The 12613-nt window shown below is 48.9% G+C and overlaps 1 protein-coding gene across 1 annotated transcript; it reads right to left on the minus strand.

Moving 5' to 3' along the window:
* Positions 1-75: 75 nt before the first annotated feature.
* usp11 (ubiquitin specific peptidase 11) lies at positions 76-12573 on the minus strand. Its single transcript, XM_030366008.1, has 21 exons — positions 12366-12573; positions 11269-11378; positions 10525-10655; positions 10201-10318; positions 9952-10097; positions 9797-9858; positions 9333-9429; positions 8496-8669; positions 8075-8233; positions 7508-7732; positions 7105-7188; positions 6896-6990; positions 6442-6660; positions 5861-5964; positions 4486-5019; positions 3066-3136; positions 2664-2776; positions 2407-2556; positions 1896-2011; positions 1569-1657; positions 76-968 (listed from the first exon to the last, which is right to left on the minus strand). The coding sequence occupies exons 1-21, from the start codon at positions 12458-12460 to the stop codon at positions 804-806; spliced, it is 3057 nt and encodes a 1018-aa protein (XP_030221868.1). The 5' UTR covers positions 12461-12573; the 3' UTR covers positions 76-803.
* Positions 12574-12613: the final 40 nt, after the last annotated feature.

The following is a 12613-nucleotide window of genomic DNA, read 5'->3' on the forward strand; positions in this document are numbered from 1 at the left end:
GCCGTTATAACCCGGCAATCGTCGGGTTTCCGTGGCGACTGCCCACGCCCGGCGAATCATCACACGCCAATAAAATGGTGTTGTCATAGCAACGTTTATTCATATCAAAAGCTGGAATACATTAAAATATTTCATCTGTTTTTGTCTGAGGAAAGTGTCACACCCAGCAGTTATCATTATACATTTATTACAAAAATACTGTACAGAACTGTAGAACCAGGAGGCGGAGCCTTCAGCTGCTGGTTAGCCAACCGTCCACCACTGTCATCTATACACAATACCCTTGACCAATCAGAACACCTGGCATCATACCCTGCACCAATCACAGCCCCAGACCGACCCTGATCCATGAAGAAAGTCCCCAGAAAGATTGTACCTCAATATACACGATATATATATATATATATATATATACTCCCTGATGCTGCTGGTTCAGCCGTCACTCAGACCCAACCCCCTCTAGACGTGTGGAGATGTATTGGTGGATAGATCTAGGTGGTGAGTTACAGTGTTCTGGACAGGAGGCCTGAACTAGCACAATGAGCACCATCCCATAATATACCTCACGGGACGCGTTTCAGCAACCCTCTTCTTCCACACCCATAACCCATCACCCATAATAATCTGTCTGCGAGGCTGTCAGACAGACGGGCCTTCCCATAACTCGTGTCTTCCAGTCTGTCCGGAGGGGAACCATCATTAAAATAATATAATATATAATAGCGATATGATATTTAATAACGGTATGATAATAATATAAAATAAGGCCCATTCACATCAACAAAAGCACCGGGCAGATTTATTCAGTCCGTTTCCATGGTGACGCAGGCGGCCCCGCCCTGCTCCGCCTCCTGGCTGCTACAGGAAGTGATGTCGGGGGAGGGGGCGTGGCTAGCGGCGGGGCTGGGCGCGGCCGGGTGTCTGATCTTGTCTTGTCGGTGGTAGAACAGGAGGTAGGCTGCATTGGTCTGGAGACACGGAGGAGACAGGCGACGTAGCTCATTACCCCGGTGGCACCTGACGTAGCTCATTACCCCGGTGGCACCTGACGTAGCTCATTACCCCGGTGGCACCTGACGTAGCTCATTACCCCGGTGGCACCTGACGTAGCTCATTACCCCGGTGGCACCTGACGTAGCTCATTACCCCGGTGGCACCTGACGTAGCTCATTACCCCGGTGGCACCTGACGTAGCTCATTACCCCGGTGGCACCTGACGTAGCTCATTACCCCACCGGCACCTGACGTAGCTCATTACCCCGGTGGCACCTGACGTAGCTCATTACCAATGACACCTGACGTAGCTCATTACCCCGGTGGCACCTGACGTAGCTCATTACCCCACCGGCACCTGACGTAGCTCATTACCCCACTGACACCTGACGTAGCTCATTACTCTGACACCTGACGTAGCTTATTATCAATGACACCTGATGTAGCTCATTACCCCTCAGACACATATACACTTATTGGGGATGTTATTACTGTGATTGATAATGACTCACCCCTTATTGGGGACGTTTTCTCTGTGATTGATGATGACTCAAGTGTGATTGAAGATGACTCACCACTATCTGGTCCTCTGTAGCGAAGGTGACCTTGCTGTCGTCGTAGTAATACCACTGACCGTTGTCCTTGTTCCTGCTGTAGCTGGTGTCTACACACGCACAAACACACATACACAAAATAAGAGTGGAAAATACTAAAGACCAATAGAACTTTTAGCTATGTACACACTCTGATTTGAGGCCCTGTGAGGTTAACCTGAGGGACCAAAAATACATGCTACTATAGTACGCTATTATATTAGCTTCGATATTAAACCTCTATTAACTATGTTATTGTGAATTCACTACATTAAAAAGGTGTTTGAGGAAGAGAGGGGAGGGTCTTACAATGGCCATCTCGAAGTCCTCCATAGTGATTGGACACAGCGATGAGGTCATAGCGGCTTGGAGGCTCCCCATTGGTCAGTTTCTTTCTCAGCAGACAGTCAGAGAAATCCAGATCTCTGGAGAAACAGGACAAAAATCAAACCGATAAAATAAACCGATGAATAAAATAGATCATCAATCATCTTAATAGACGAGAGCCTACTTCTAACCCTTAGCCTAAAACCTAGCTCTAACCATTAGGCTAAAGCCTAACCCTAAATCTTTGCCTAAAGCCTAGCTCTAAACCTTACGGTGCGTTTACACCAGAAGCGAGTATTTGCGCTGCATGCTTGAGCAAACATCAAACCACTCGCGAGAGTGGATGAGGGGCATACCTCTTGTGAAAGCCAAGATTACTTTCCACCTTTAGCCCAAAGCCCTAACCCTTAGCCTAATGTGCGTGCGTGCGTGCGTCCAGTAGGACCAGGACCTTGTCTACATGGGACCAGGACCTGGTTTACAGGGGGCCTACCTGAGGGGGAAGTGGACCAGGGAGTCCAGCTTCTCTCTGGAGAACTTGTTGTAGGAAAACCTCTTCAGGTGGATGATGAGGACCTCAGGGAGCCCCCAAAGATCCAGCTTCTTAGTGGCGAGCTGGTGAAGCTTACACACAGGGCAGTACCTACACACACACACAAACACACAGTACACAGTATATATTACCTGTGTATATAGTTATGGTATATAATGTATGTGTAATGTATTTATGTTCTATAATGTACACGTTACCAGGGGTTGTCCTCCTCCAGCGTCTCCGTGGTGGTGAACAGCTGGATGCACTCCTGTAGCTGGACGGACATCTGCTGCTGGGACTCATCCATGCTGCTGTGCTTGGTGTACTTCTAAACATGAATACGCACAATATATATATTAATACACAATACTCATATCAATGCTCTCTCATCCAAGCTGGTGTGGTTGGTGTACTTCTAGATATGAATACATACGATATTCATATGAATACATACGATATTCATATTAATGCACATAATATTAATATAAATACACACTATATTCATATTAATACATAATACATAAATACTCCCATTCATGTCATAAAATATTTCCATTGATGACATGAATCCAATGCTTCATAGACAGTGTGAGCAGGGGTCAGAGGTCAAAGGTCACCTCTGCCTCGTTCTCGTTGTAGTAAGTCTTCTTCATGTCGGGGTCCCAGTCGATGGCCACATAGGGCTGGGCTGGGGGGAGAGCTCAGGGTTAGACAGTATCAGGGGGGTGAGACAGTATCAGGGGGGTGAGACAGTATCAGGGGGGTGAGACAGTATCAGGGGGGTTGAGACAGTATCAGGGGGGTTGAGACAGTATCAGGGGGGTGAGACAGTATCAGGGGGGTGAGACCGTATCAGGGGGGTGAGACCGTATCAGGGGGGTGAGACAGTATCAGGGGGGTGAGACAGTGTCAGGGGGGTGAGACAGTATCAGGGGGGTGAGACAGTGTCAGGGGGGGTTAGACAGTGTCAGGGGGGTGAGACAGTATCAGGGGGGTGAGACAGTATTAGACAGTAGGGGGGTGAGACAGTATTAGACAGTAGGGGGGTTAGACAGTATCAGGGGTTGAGACAGTATCAGGGGGGTGAGACAGGGTTAGACAGTAGGGGGGTTAGACAGTATCAGGGGGGTGAGACAGTAGGGGGGTGAGACAGTATCGGGGTTAGAGAGTGAGGGGGGATCAGACAGTGTCAGGGGGGTGAGACAGTGTCAGGGGGGTAAGACAGTGTCAGGGGGGTGAGACAGTGTCAGGGGGGGCTAGACAGTGTCAGTGGGGTTAGAAAGTGTCAGGGGGGTTAGACAGTGTCAGTGGGGTTAGACAGTGTCAGTGGGGTTAGACAGTGTCAGTGGGGTTAGACAGTGTCAGGGGGGTTAGACAGTGTCAGGGGGGTTAGACAGTGTCAGTGGGGTTAGAGAGTTGTCAGGGGGGTTAGACAGTCTAAGGGTTAGAGCAGTGGTTTTCAAACTGTGAGGCGCGCCTCCCCTGGGGGGCGCCAGAGTTCTTCAGGGGGGGTGCGACGTGAGAGAAAATAAACCAGATAAAGTAACAGGAAAAAACGCAAAGCTAAAGACGCAAACTCATTGCTCCCACTAAAGTAGAGGTGAGCTAAAGAGGAGGCCAAACTGGCAGTTTACATATTAAGATGTTCAAATGTATTTTAAAAAAGCTAAGCAAAAACATGCTTAGATAAAGATGTTAAAATGTGTGAAGAAATGTTTAGAATGTTTCAAAGATATGTTTAAAATGTTTCAAAAATATGTTTAAAATGTTTCAAAAATATGATCAGAGATGTTTAAAATGCGTAAAATATGATCAGAGATGTTTAAGATATGATAAGAGATGTTTAAGATATGATCAGAGATGTTTAAGATATGATCAGAGATGTTTAAAATGTGTAAAATAATTAAAACATCTCAGCTGAAATTAGTTCTCTGAGGGGGGGCTCACTCTCTCATACTTTGAAAGCCCCAGGGTTAGAGAGTGAGGGGGCAGTATATAGATATAGTATATACATGTGTGTATAGTGTAATAACGTACAGGTGAAGGAGAAGGCCAGGCCGCCCTCGCCCATCCCCCTCTCGGTGGTGCCGTTGGAGTTGACCGCCTGGATCGAGAACAGACTCCTCCTCTTCTTACGACACGACTTCCTCCTCGCCTGCTGCTCATTGGCTGCTGGGATGGGAGAACACGCCTCTTCCTGTTTGTCTTCTTCTGCAGTCTCCCCGGCTGCTGCTACTGCACCGCCACTAGCAGGACTGGAGCTAGCAGGGCTGGAGCTAACATGGCTAGTGCTAGCCTGGCTAGTGTTAGCATGGCTGGTGCTAGCGCTAGCATTTGAGGAAGCAATGGTCTCTCCGCTAGCATTAGCGTTTGCACTGGAGCTGGCACTGCTGGTGCTGGCAGCTGAGCTGTGATTGGATGTCTCCTCACTGCTGCTGTCCAATGAGGGTTGGGCGTTGTTGGTGTCAGAGGGGGGCGTCGTCAGGGCCGTGGCGTCCGGTTGGCTGACCGCCTGTCCGTCACCAGTCTGGGAGGGGCCAGCGGTCTCTCCGTTCTCCTCCCCTTCCTCATCTGTGGTTAAGCAAGACAACTCACTGACTACCCAGATAACCTACTAACTCACTGACTACCCAGATAACCTACTAACTCACTGACTACCCAGATAACCTGCTAACCCACTAGCCAGATAACCTGCTAACTCACTGACTACCCAGATAACCTGCTAACTCACTGACTACCCAGATAACCTGCTAACTCACTGACTACCCAGATAACCTGCTAACTCACTGACTACCCAGATAACCTGCTAACTCACTGACTACCCAGATAACCTGCTAACTCACTGACTACCCAGATAACCTGCTAACTCACTGACTACCCAGATAAACAGCTAACTCACTGACTATCCAGATAACCTGCTCACTCACTGACTACCCAGAAAAACTGCTAATTCACTGACTACAGAGATAACCTGCTAACCCACTGAATACCCAGATAAACTGCTAACTCACTAAATACCCAGATATCCTGCTTACGAACTGACTACCCCGATAACCTGCTAACTGACTGACTAACCAGATAACCAGCTAACCATCTATAAACACACTGGCGTGTTCAGAGGAAACAAACTAGATAACCTACTATCTAACTCATTTACTTAATAATTGACCAACTACCTGGCTAACTACCTAGCTAAATATCTAAGTGGACACACTTATAACAAGCTTACAAACTAACTAATGTACTCATTACTAACGAATGAAGATTAGTTTGCTAGCCAGTAGCTTTTGGTAACTTCTTAACTATCTAACTTCGTAGCCAACTACCTAGCTCTTTAACTTAACTTGGTAGTGCACACACAAAGCTGTGTGTCTTCTTCAACCAGCAGCTAACCAGCATGGTAGAGACTCACCATCACTGATCCCGTTGGTCTGAGTCTTGAACACCTCCTCCTCCTCTTCCTCCTCGTCCTCCTCCTCCACCTCCTCAGAGGGGTCAGGAGGTCGAACGTAGCGCCTTGGGTCAGACCGCACACACACATCAGAGACGCAGCACCCAACAAACGCACAATATATTGATATACAATGTGTGTGTGTGTGTGTGTGGGGGTCCTAGGTCTCTGAAGCAGCGGGAGGTTTGTGTGTGTCTGTGTGATTCCTACACCAGGTGTGTCTGTATGTGTGTGTGTGTGTGTGTGTGTGGATGTGTCTCTGTGTGTGCGTGTGTCTCCATGTGTCTGTGTGTGTGGATGTGTCTCTGTGTGTGTGGATGTGTCTCTGTGTGTGTGTGTGTGTGTGTCTGTGTGTGTGTGTGTGTCTGTGTGTGTGTGTGTGTGTGTGCGTCTGTGTGTGTGTGTGTGTGTGCGTCTGTGTGTGTGTGCGTGCGTGTGTGTATGTGTGTTTCTCTGTGTGTGTATGTGTGTCTCTCTGTGTGTGTGTGAATGTGTCTGTGTGTGTGTGTGTGTGTGTGTGTGAATGTGTCTGTGTGACCCACTCCAGTCTCTGCAGCAGCAGGGGGTAGAGCCCCTCCTGGGTGCAGAGGGTCCGTGGGACCGACAGCAGCAGGGGGTGGCCGAACAGGGAGGTCCCGTAGGAGCTGCTCCCCGAGCCGTAGTCCCGGTAGTGGGAGCGCTCCCGGAGGTACAGGCCCAGGACCACCTCCTCGTCCTGGTTCACCTCCTCTCCGCCCCCCACACCACGACTCAGTTCATACCTGGAGGGGGGGGGGGGGGGGGGGGGGGGAGAGAGAGAGACAGAGACAGAGACAGAGACAGAGACAGAGATGTGAATTACAGAGACTGTATTGTACAAACCCAATTCTCAGGAACAGCATTAATTAAAATACCGTTTACCAAACCCCTCTCTGATTGGCTACTACGATCCATCGCTCTGATAGGCTACCATGCTGCCAGTGCGTCTTGTTCTGAGGAGGAAGCGGCGGTACGTACACAAAGATGTCGTCGCGGTCCAGGATGCAGCTCAGGGCCTCGTCCGCCTGGTAGATCTTATAGAAGCGGTGGTTGAAGACATCAGTCACCACCATCTAACCCACACACACACACACACACACACATTATGAAGCCATCCAGCATTAGCCACACGTTGTCGCCATGGTTACTCAGGGTCCTGGTGGACTGGGGTAGTCGGACGGACTGACCTGCTTGGCCGGGATGTCGATCAGCTGAGCCAGGGCAGAGCACAGGTCCGACACCTTGCCCGCCTTGGGAACCAGCAGGCGATACTGGGAACACACACACACACACACTATAGACACTGACCTGCACACGGGATTCTGTTGGCCCAGCACTGACTGAATTCAGTGTGTGTGTGCGAGTGTGAGTATGTGTGTTTTACCTGGACAGGTGTGTGTGAGTGTGTCCTCTCTACAGGTGTGTGAGTACGCTATCTCTACAGGTGTGTGAGTGTGTATTCTCTACAGGTGTCTGAGTGTGTTGTCTCTACAGGCGTGTGTGTTTTACCTGGACAGGTGTGTGAGTGTGCGGTCTCTACAGATGTGTGGGTGAATGTGTCGTCTCTCCATGTGCGCGTGTGTGTGTTACCTGGAAAGGCTTTTCCTTGGGGTCGAGGGAGACGAAGAACACCTCCATCACGCGGTCCTTGCTGACAGGAAGAGGGACGCTGAGGTAGCAGAAGGGGTCGAAGGTGACCGAGACCTTGTGGCACTCGGGGCAGACCAGCGTGGACTTGAAGAGGCCGTGGAAGGTGTCCACGATCACAGAGTCGTTACGGCGGAGGTGGTTCCGCCAAGCCTCCTCAGCCACCTCCTGTTCGGATATAGGGTGAAGCGGTGATGTCAGGATGGCTAACCAGCCTCAGCAAAACACTCAAGACACACTTGTTGAGTGTTCACATAGCCCCTGCATAGTCCCCCCCCTTATCCTTATTGTATGTTGCACCTCCTTGCCCCTAAAAATAGTACTTTATAGTACTACTTTGTTGCATACAGGGAACGGGTTAACCTAGCGACTGTTTCTATGAACATCCTTGTACCGACAGCGATATATTGCCGCTTATTTTTCTTCTGATAAATGTACTTTATCCAAAGTCTCTTTGGATAAAAGCATCTTCTGATTCCCCTAAATGTAAATGTCCTCTTGAAGGCTGACCTGGTCGGGCCGCCCCCCTGCGTCCCTCAGCTCGATGTACTCCTTGTTCTTGACGCGGTTCAGGTCCTCATGGAGCCCGTCCAGCAGGAAGGACAGCAGCTCCTGGCTGTCGTGCTGCTGGTAGCCCAGGAACTGGGAGGCAAAGTGCCCCACCTTGGTCTGCACACACAAACCCCCTGGGGTTAGTCACGCACATAGGGCAGGGCGGAGGGTCGTGGGTCAGGGTTGAGTGTCAGGGTCAGGGGTCAAGGTCTGGGGGGGGGGGGGGAAGGGGGGCAGGTGTTGTGTTAGAGTTATGTTAGGGTTAGGGGTTGGGTTTTTGTTACAGTTATGTTAGGGCTAAGGTCAGGGGTTGGGTTTATGTTAAGAGTTATGTTAGGGTTGAGGGTTAAGAGTCGGGAGTCGGGGGGGGGGGGTGTACCTTGAAGATGCGTGGGACCACCGAGTGGTGGCGTCCGGACCACATCTGTTTGATGACGTCAGCGAAAGCCTCTGCGATCTCACCCTTCATCCCCAGAGGGTTGGTGAAGTTGAGCTCCTCCAGGTACGCACTCCGCAGGAAGTACTCCGTCAGGGGCGGAGTGTTGCTCAGACACTGGACACGCCCACCAGGAAGAGGGACACGTCAAACACCAACGAAGAAGAGAGACATCAAACACCAACGAAGTAGAGACATCAGACACCAACGAAGAAGAGAGACATCAGACACCAACGAAGTAGAGAGACATCAGACACCAACGAAGAAGAGACATCAAATACCATCGTAGGAGAAGAGAGCTCAAACACAAACCAAAAAGAGACACAAACACCAACGAAGAAGAAGAGCCATCAAACACCAACGAAGAAGAGAGACATCAAACACCAACGAAGTAGAGACATCAGACACCAACGAAGAAGAGAGACATCAGACACCAACGAAGTAGAGAGACATCAGACACCAACGAAGAAGAGACATCAAATACCATCGTAGGAGAAGAGAGCTCAAACACAAACCAAAAAGAGACACAAACACCAACGAAGAAGAAGAGCCATCAAACACCAACGAAGAATCAAACACCAACGAAGAAGAGAAGTCAAACACCAACGAGGAAGAGGGAGAAATAAAACACCAACAAGGAAGAGAGAGAAATCAAACACCAACGAGGAAGAGAGAGAAATAAAACACCAACAAGGAAGAGAGAGAAATCAAACACCAACGAGGAAGAGAGAGAAATCCAACACCAACAAGGAAGAATGTGTGTGCTGTGTGTGTGCGTACCTGCAGAGCAGAGTTCATAAAGCAGGTGTTTCCAAGGTTACTGAGACCACAGACTCCTGGCTGACCTCTGTACTCCTGGTCCTCCACCGAACACCTCCTGTCACACACACACACACATCAGAGATAAAGATCAAATACACATACTTATACTATATAGACTGTACAACAGCTCCCAGTAAAGGCAGGGAGGACAATAGATAACAACAATGGACATTTTATTTATTTATTTATTTATATTTATTTATTTATATCTGTATTTTTGCACATCCATCTGCACTGTTTTTATGTGTGTTTTCGGCTGCTACTGGATACTTGAATTTCCCCCGGGATTAATAAAGTATATATCTATCTATCTCTATACACAACACACCAGATAGAGATACACAACACATACTTATACACAACACAAACTTACACACAACACATATTTATAACACAACACACCAGGGATGAGAGATTCTTACATAATCTGAGGTTTCGAGCTGGGCCAGGTTCCATCAGCATTCCTCATCTCCATAATGACCGTCTGGAACACACACACACGCACACGCACACACGCACACGTTATCTCCAGGCAGCAGGTAGTGAGTCCGGTTGAGGTGAGAGGTCGTGACCCTACCATGCCGGAGGTCAGGCAGGCGTCCAGCACGCTCACGTGCACGTTCCTGAGGCGCTCACAGCTGGTGTCTGAGCTCTTCATCCACAGACGGCACTCTGCCCCCTGCTGGACCGAGAACTCCCTACACATCACCTCCTGGAGGGAGTCTACACACACACACACACACACACACATTAGTACAAGTAGAAGTAGTATAAGTACACACATACATAATATACGTAAACACACACGATCTATCCACACACTTACGTATTCGGTCGGCGCGGCTAAAGCGCGCAGTAATGACGGTGTCCATGTTGCTATGGAGACAGAGGTAGACCTCCACAGGATAGATCTCCACCTTCAGGGTGCTGGGAAGGTCCACCACCTAAAATACACGCACACGCACACACACACGTGTTTGACATCAAGCGTGCTAGCAGGTTTATATGGTTTCGAGGGGGCCGTTAGCGTGCTAGCAGGTTTCTATGGTTTTGAGGGGCTGGTAGCTTGCTAGAAGCGGTACCTCCTTGCGTTAGCCTTCTAGCCGTTTTCTATGGTTTCGAGGGGCTGTTAGCATGCTAGAGGATGTACCTTGCGCTCCAGGGCAGGCTGGCCCTCCACCAGGCCATACCAGGCCAGCAGCTTGCGCCAGGCCTCCGCAGGAACCAGCATGAAGTCCTCGTTCTCCACCAGGCGCTCCTTCAGGTGGTACGAGTCCTGGTCTGGAGACAAGAGGAGAGAGGTCGTATCACGTTCTGCTGGTGTGGGGCCAGAGACAAGACTCAACTCATCTGGGGTGGTTTGCTCATAATCTGACCTGTGATTGGCTGTTGTTTTGAGAGGTTTCGTATTATTCAACCAATGATATGATGTTTCCCGTCTGGGATAGATGAAGTACATCTAATTTTTTTTTGTCTTATTATGGCTTGGTTATCTCAAAATAAAACGTATCGGTTGGATTTGGGTGCGGTTTGGTTAGGGTTTGTTATGGTTTGGTAATATCTTAGATTTAAATGGATAGTGTTTGCTAAGGTTTCAAAATTGCATTAGATCCACTGGTGCAGTTTGTTATTATTTCATGTTTGGACACTTGATCACTTGGTGTTTGTTATGGTCTGGTAACAACCAGAACATTTGATTGGTTAGAGTTTGTTATTGTGTGGTAACAACCACAACATTTGATCAGTTGATGTTTGTTACGGCCCGGTAATAATCAGATCATTTGAATTGTTAAGAGTTCTTCTGAATGATGATTCTTATTCCATGTTCTGACCCTCATTTGCTAGTATTTTGTGCAGTTTCGATACAGTGTGTACAGTATCCGTGGGAACTGACCTTCGAAAAGCTCAGAGTTGTCGATCTGTCCTGGGAATGAGGACGAGTTCTGATCTCCAGTCTCCACAAACTCCTTCCACTGGTCATACCAGCGCCGCTCCACCATGTACCTGCACACACACCAGCGTTAGGAGAGGGCTCGGGGCAGCTAAACAGACACTTTTATCAAAAGCGAATTACAGTCAGTACATTCGTCAGAAGAAAGAGAAACAACAATATATCGCTGTCGGTACAATAAGGACGTTCATAAAACCAAGTGCAAAGCACTAACAATCTCTAGGTTCACTCATTCCCTGTATGCAACAAAGATAGCTAGGATAAGACCAACCGTAGTCAAAGATACCGTCTTCAATTGCTGTAGAAACATATCGACAACAGTTTTAGACAGAGTTAGCTATGAATATATGCTAAATAACATGTTAGCGACGTCTTAGTTTAGGTAGTAAGTGTTATGTATATGGGTAGAGATTATGTTTAAGATGTTCATCGTCTGAGTGTGTTAGCTACAGTAGTGTACGTGTACACTACAGGTGATCCCCGGGACCGTCCTTTACGTATTTTACATTGGTAAAACCAGAACCGAAAGCAAAAAATAGTTCCTGTGATTCACACAGATTGAGATTAGATGAGATGAGGGATTATGGTTTATCACTGTTTATGGTTTCGCTTTGACAGGACGTGACTAGATCAATAACAACTGATGAGGTCCGGTGGGTACGGACACCTTATCCCTCTATCTATCTACTGCTTTACCTTCAATGTCCTGGACACCTTCAATGTCTATATAGGTGATAAAAGGAGAGGACACTGATGACCGGAGCGGTCGGCATCAGCTCCCGGGTGAGCTGTGCTACATAACAGAAGAGGTTCAGCCTGGTTTAGTTTCTATCTCGATCAACTGGTACTACCAGGTCTTCCTCTCCTGGCGGTTTAAAGTCTACCCCTCAGCCGCCTGGGGCGTCTGTTTCATAGTCAGCTTCAAGACTTCAGGCGGGTTTCGATGCGGCGGTGTAGGTAGCATTGCTAGCCCCCATGCTAACGGCTCGGAGCTGTCACTTGAGTCCGGCGCCCAGCGCACCCAGGGCGGCCACACTCACCAGCTGCCCCCCGCTCGGAGCTCGCTTCCCTGGAGCAGGGCCTCGACCTCCCGTCGCTGGGTCTCCAGGCCCGGAGGCTCAGTCACGCTGCTCATACTAAATCATAAACGTCCGGATGGTTCGATAATGTAGCTGGTGTCAACAGACGCATCGATCCGATCGGTGGACGAGATGTGTGTTTGGGGAAGTAGGAAGTGGTCGGGTGATGACGACATCCTCAGGGCGTGACGACGCATCCGCCAGGGACT

Source organism: Gadus morhua, chromosome 1 (genome assembly GCF_902167405.1).
Source record: "Gadus morhua chromosome 1, gadMor3.0, whole genome shotgun sequence".
Classification (NCBI taxonomy): domain Eukaryota; kingdom Metazoa; phylum Chordata; class Actinopteri; order Gadiformes; family Gadidae; genus Gadus; species Gadus morhua.

Excerpts from the sequence above, each read along its gene's own strand:
- usp11 (XM_030366008.1), bottom strand. The coding sequence starts at position 12,460 with ATGAGCAGCGTGACTGAGCCTCCGGGCCTGGAGACCCAGCGACGGGAG. Across the intron at positions 10,319-10,524 it reads AGCCTGCCCTGGAGCGCAAG|GTGGTGGACCTTCCCAGCAC; the intron begins GTACATCCTCTA and ends CGTGTATTTTAG. Across the intron at positions 5,965-6,441 it reads CTGCTGCTGCAGAGACTGGA|GCGCTACGTTCGACCTCCTG; the intron begins GTGGGTCACACA and ends GTCTGACCCAAG.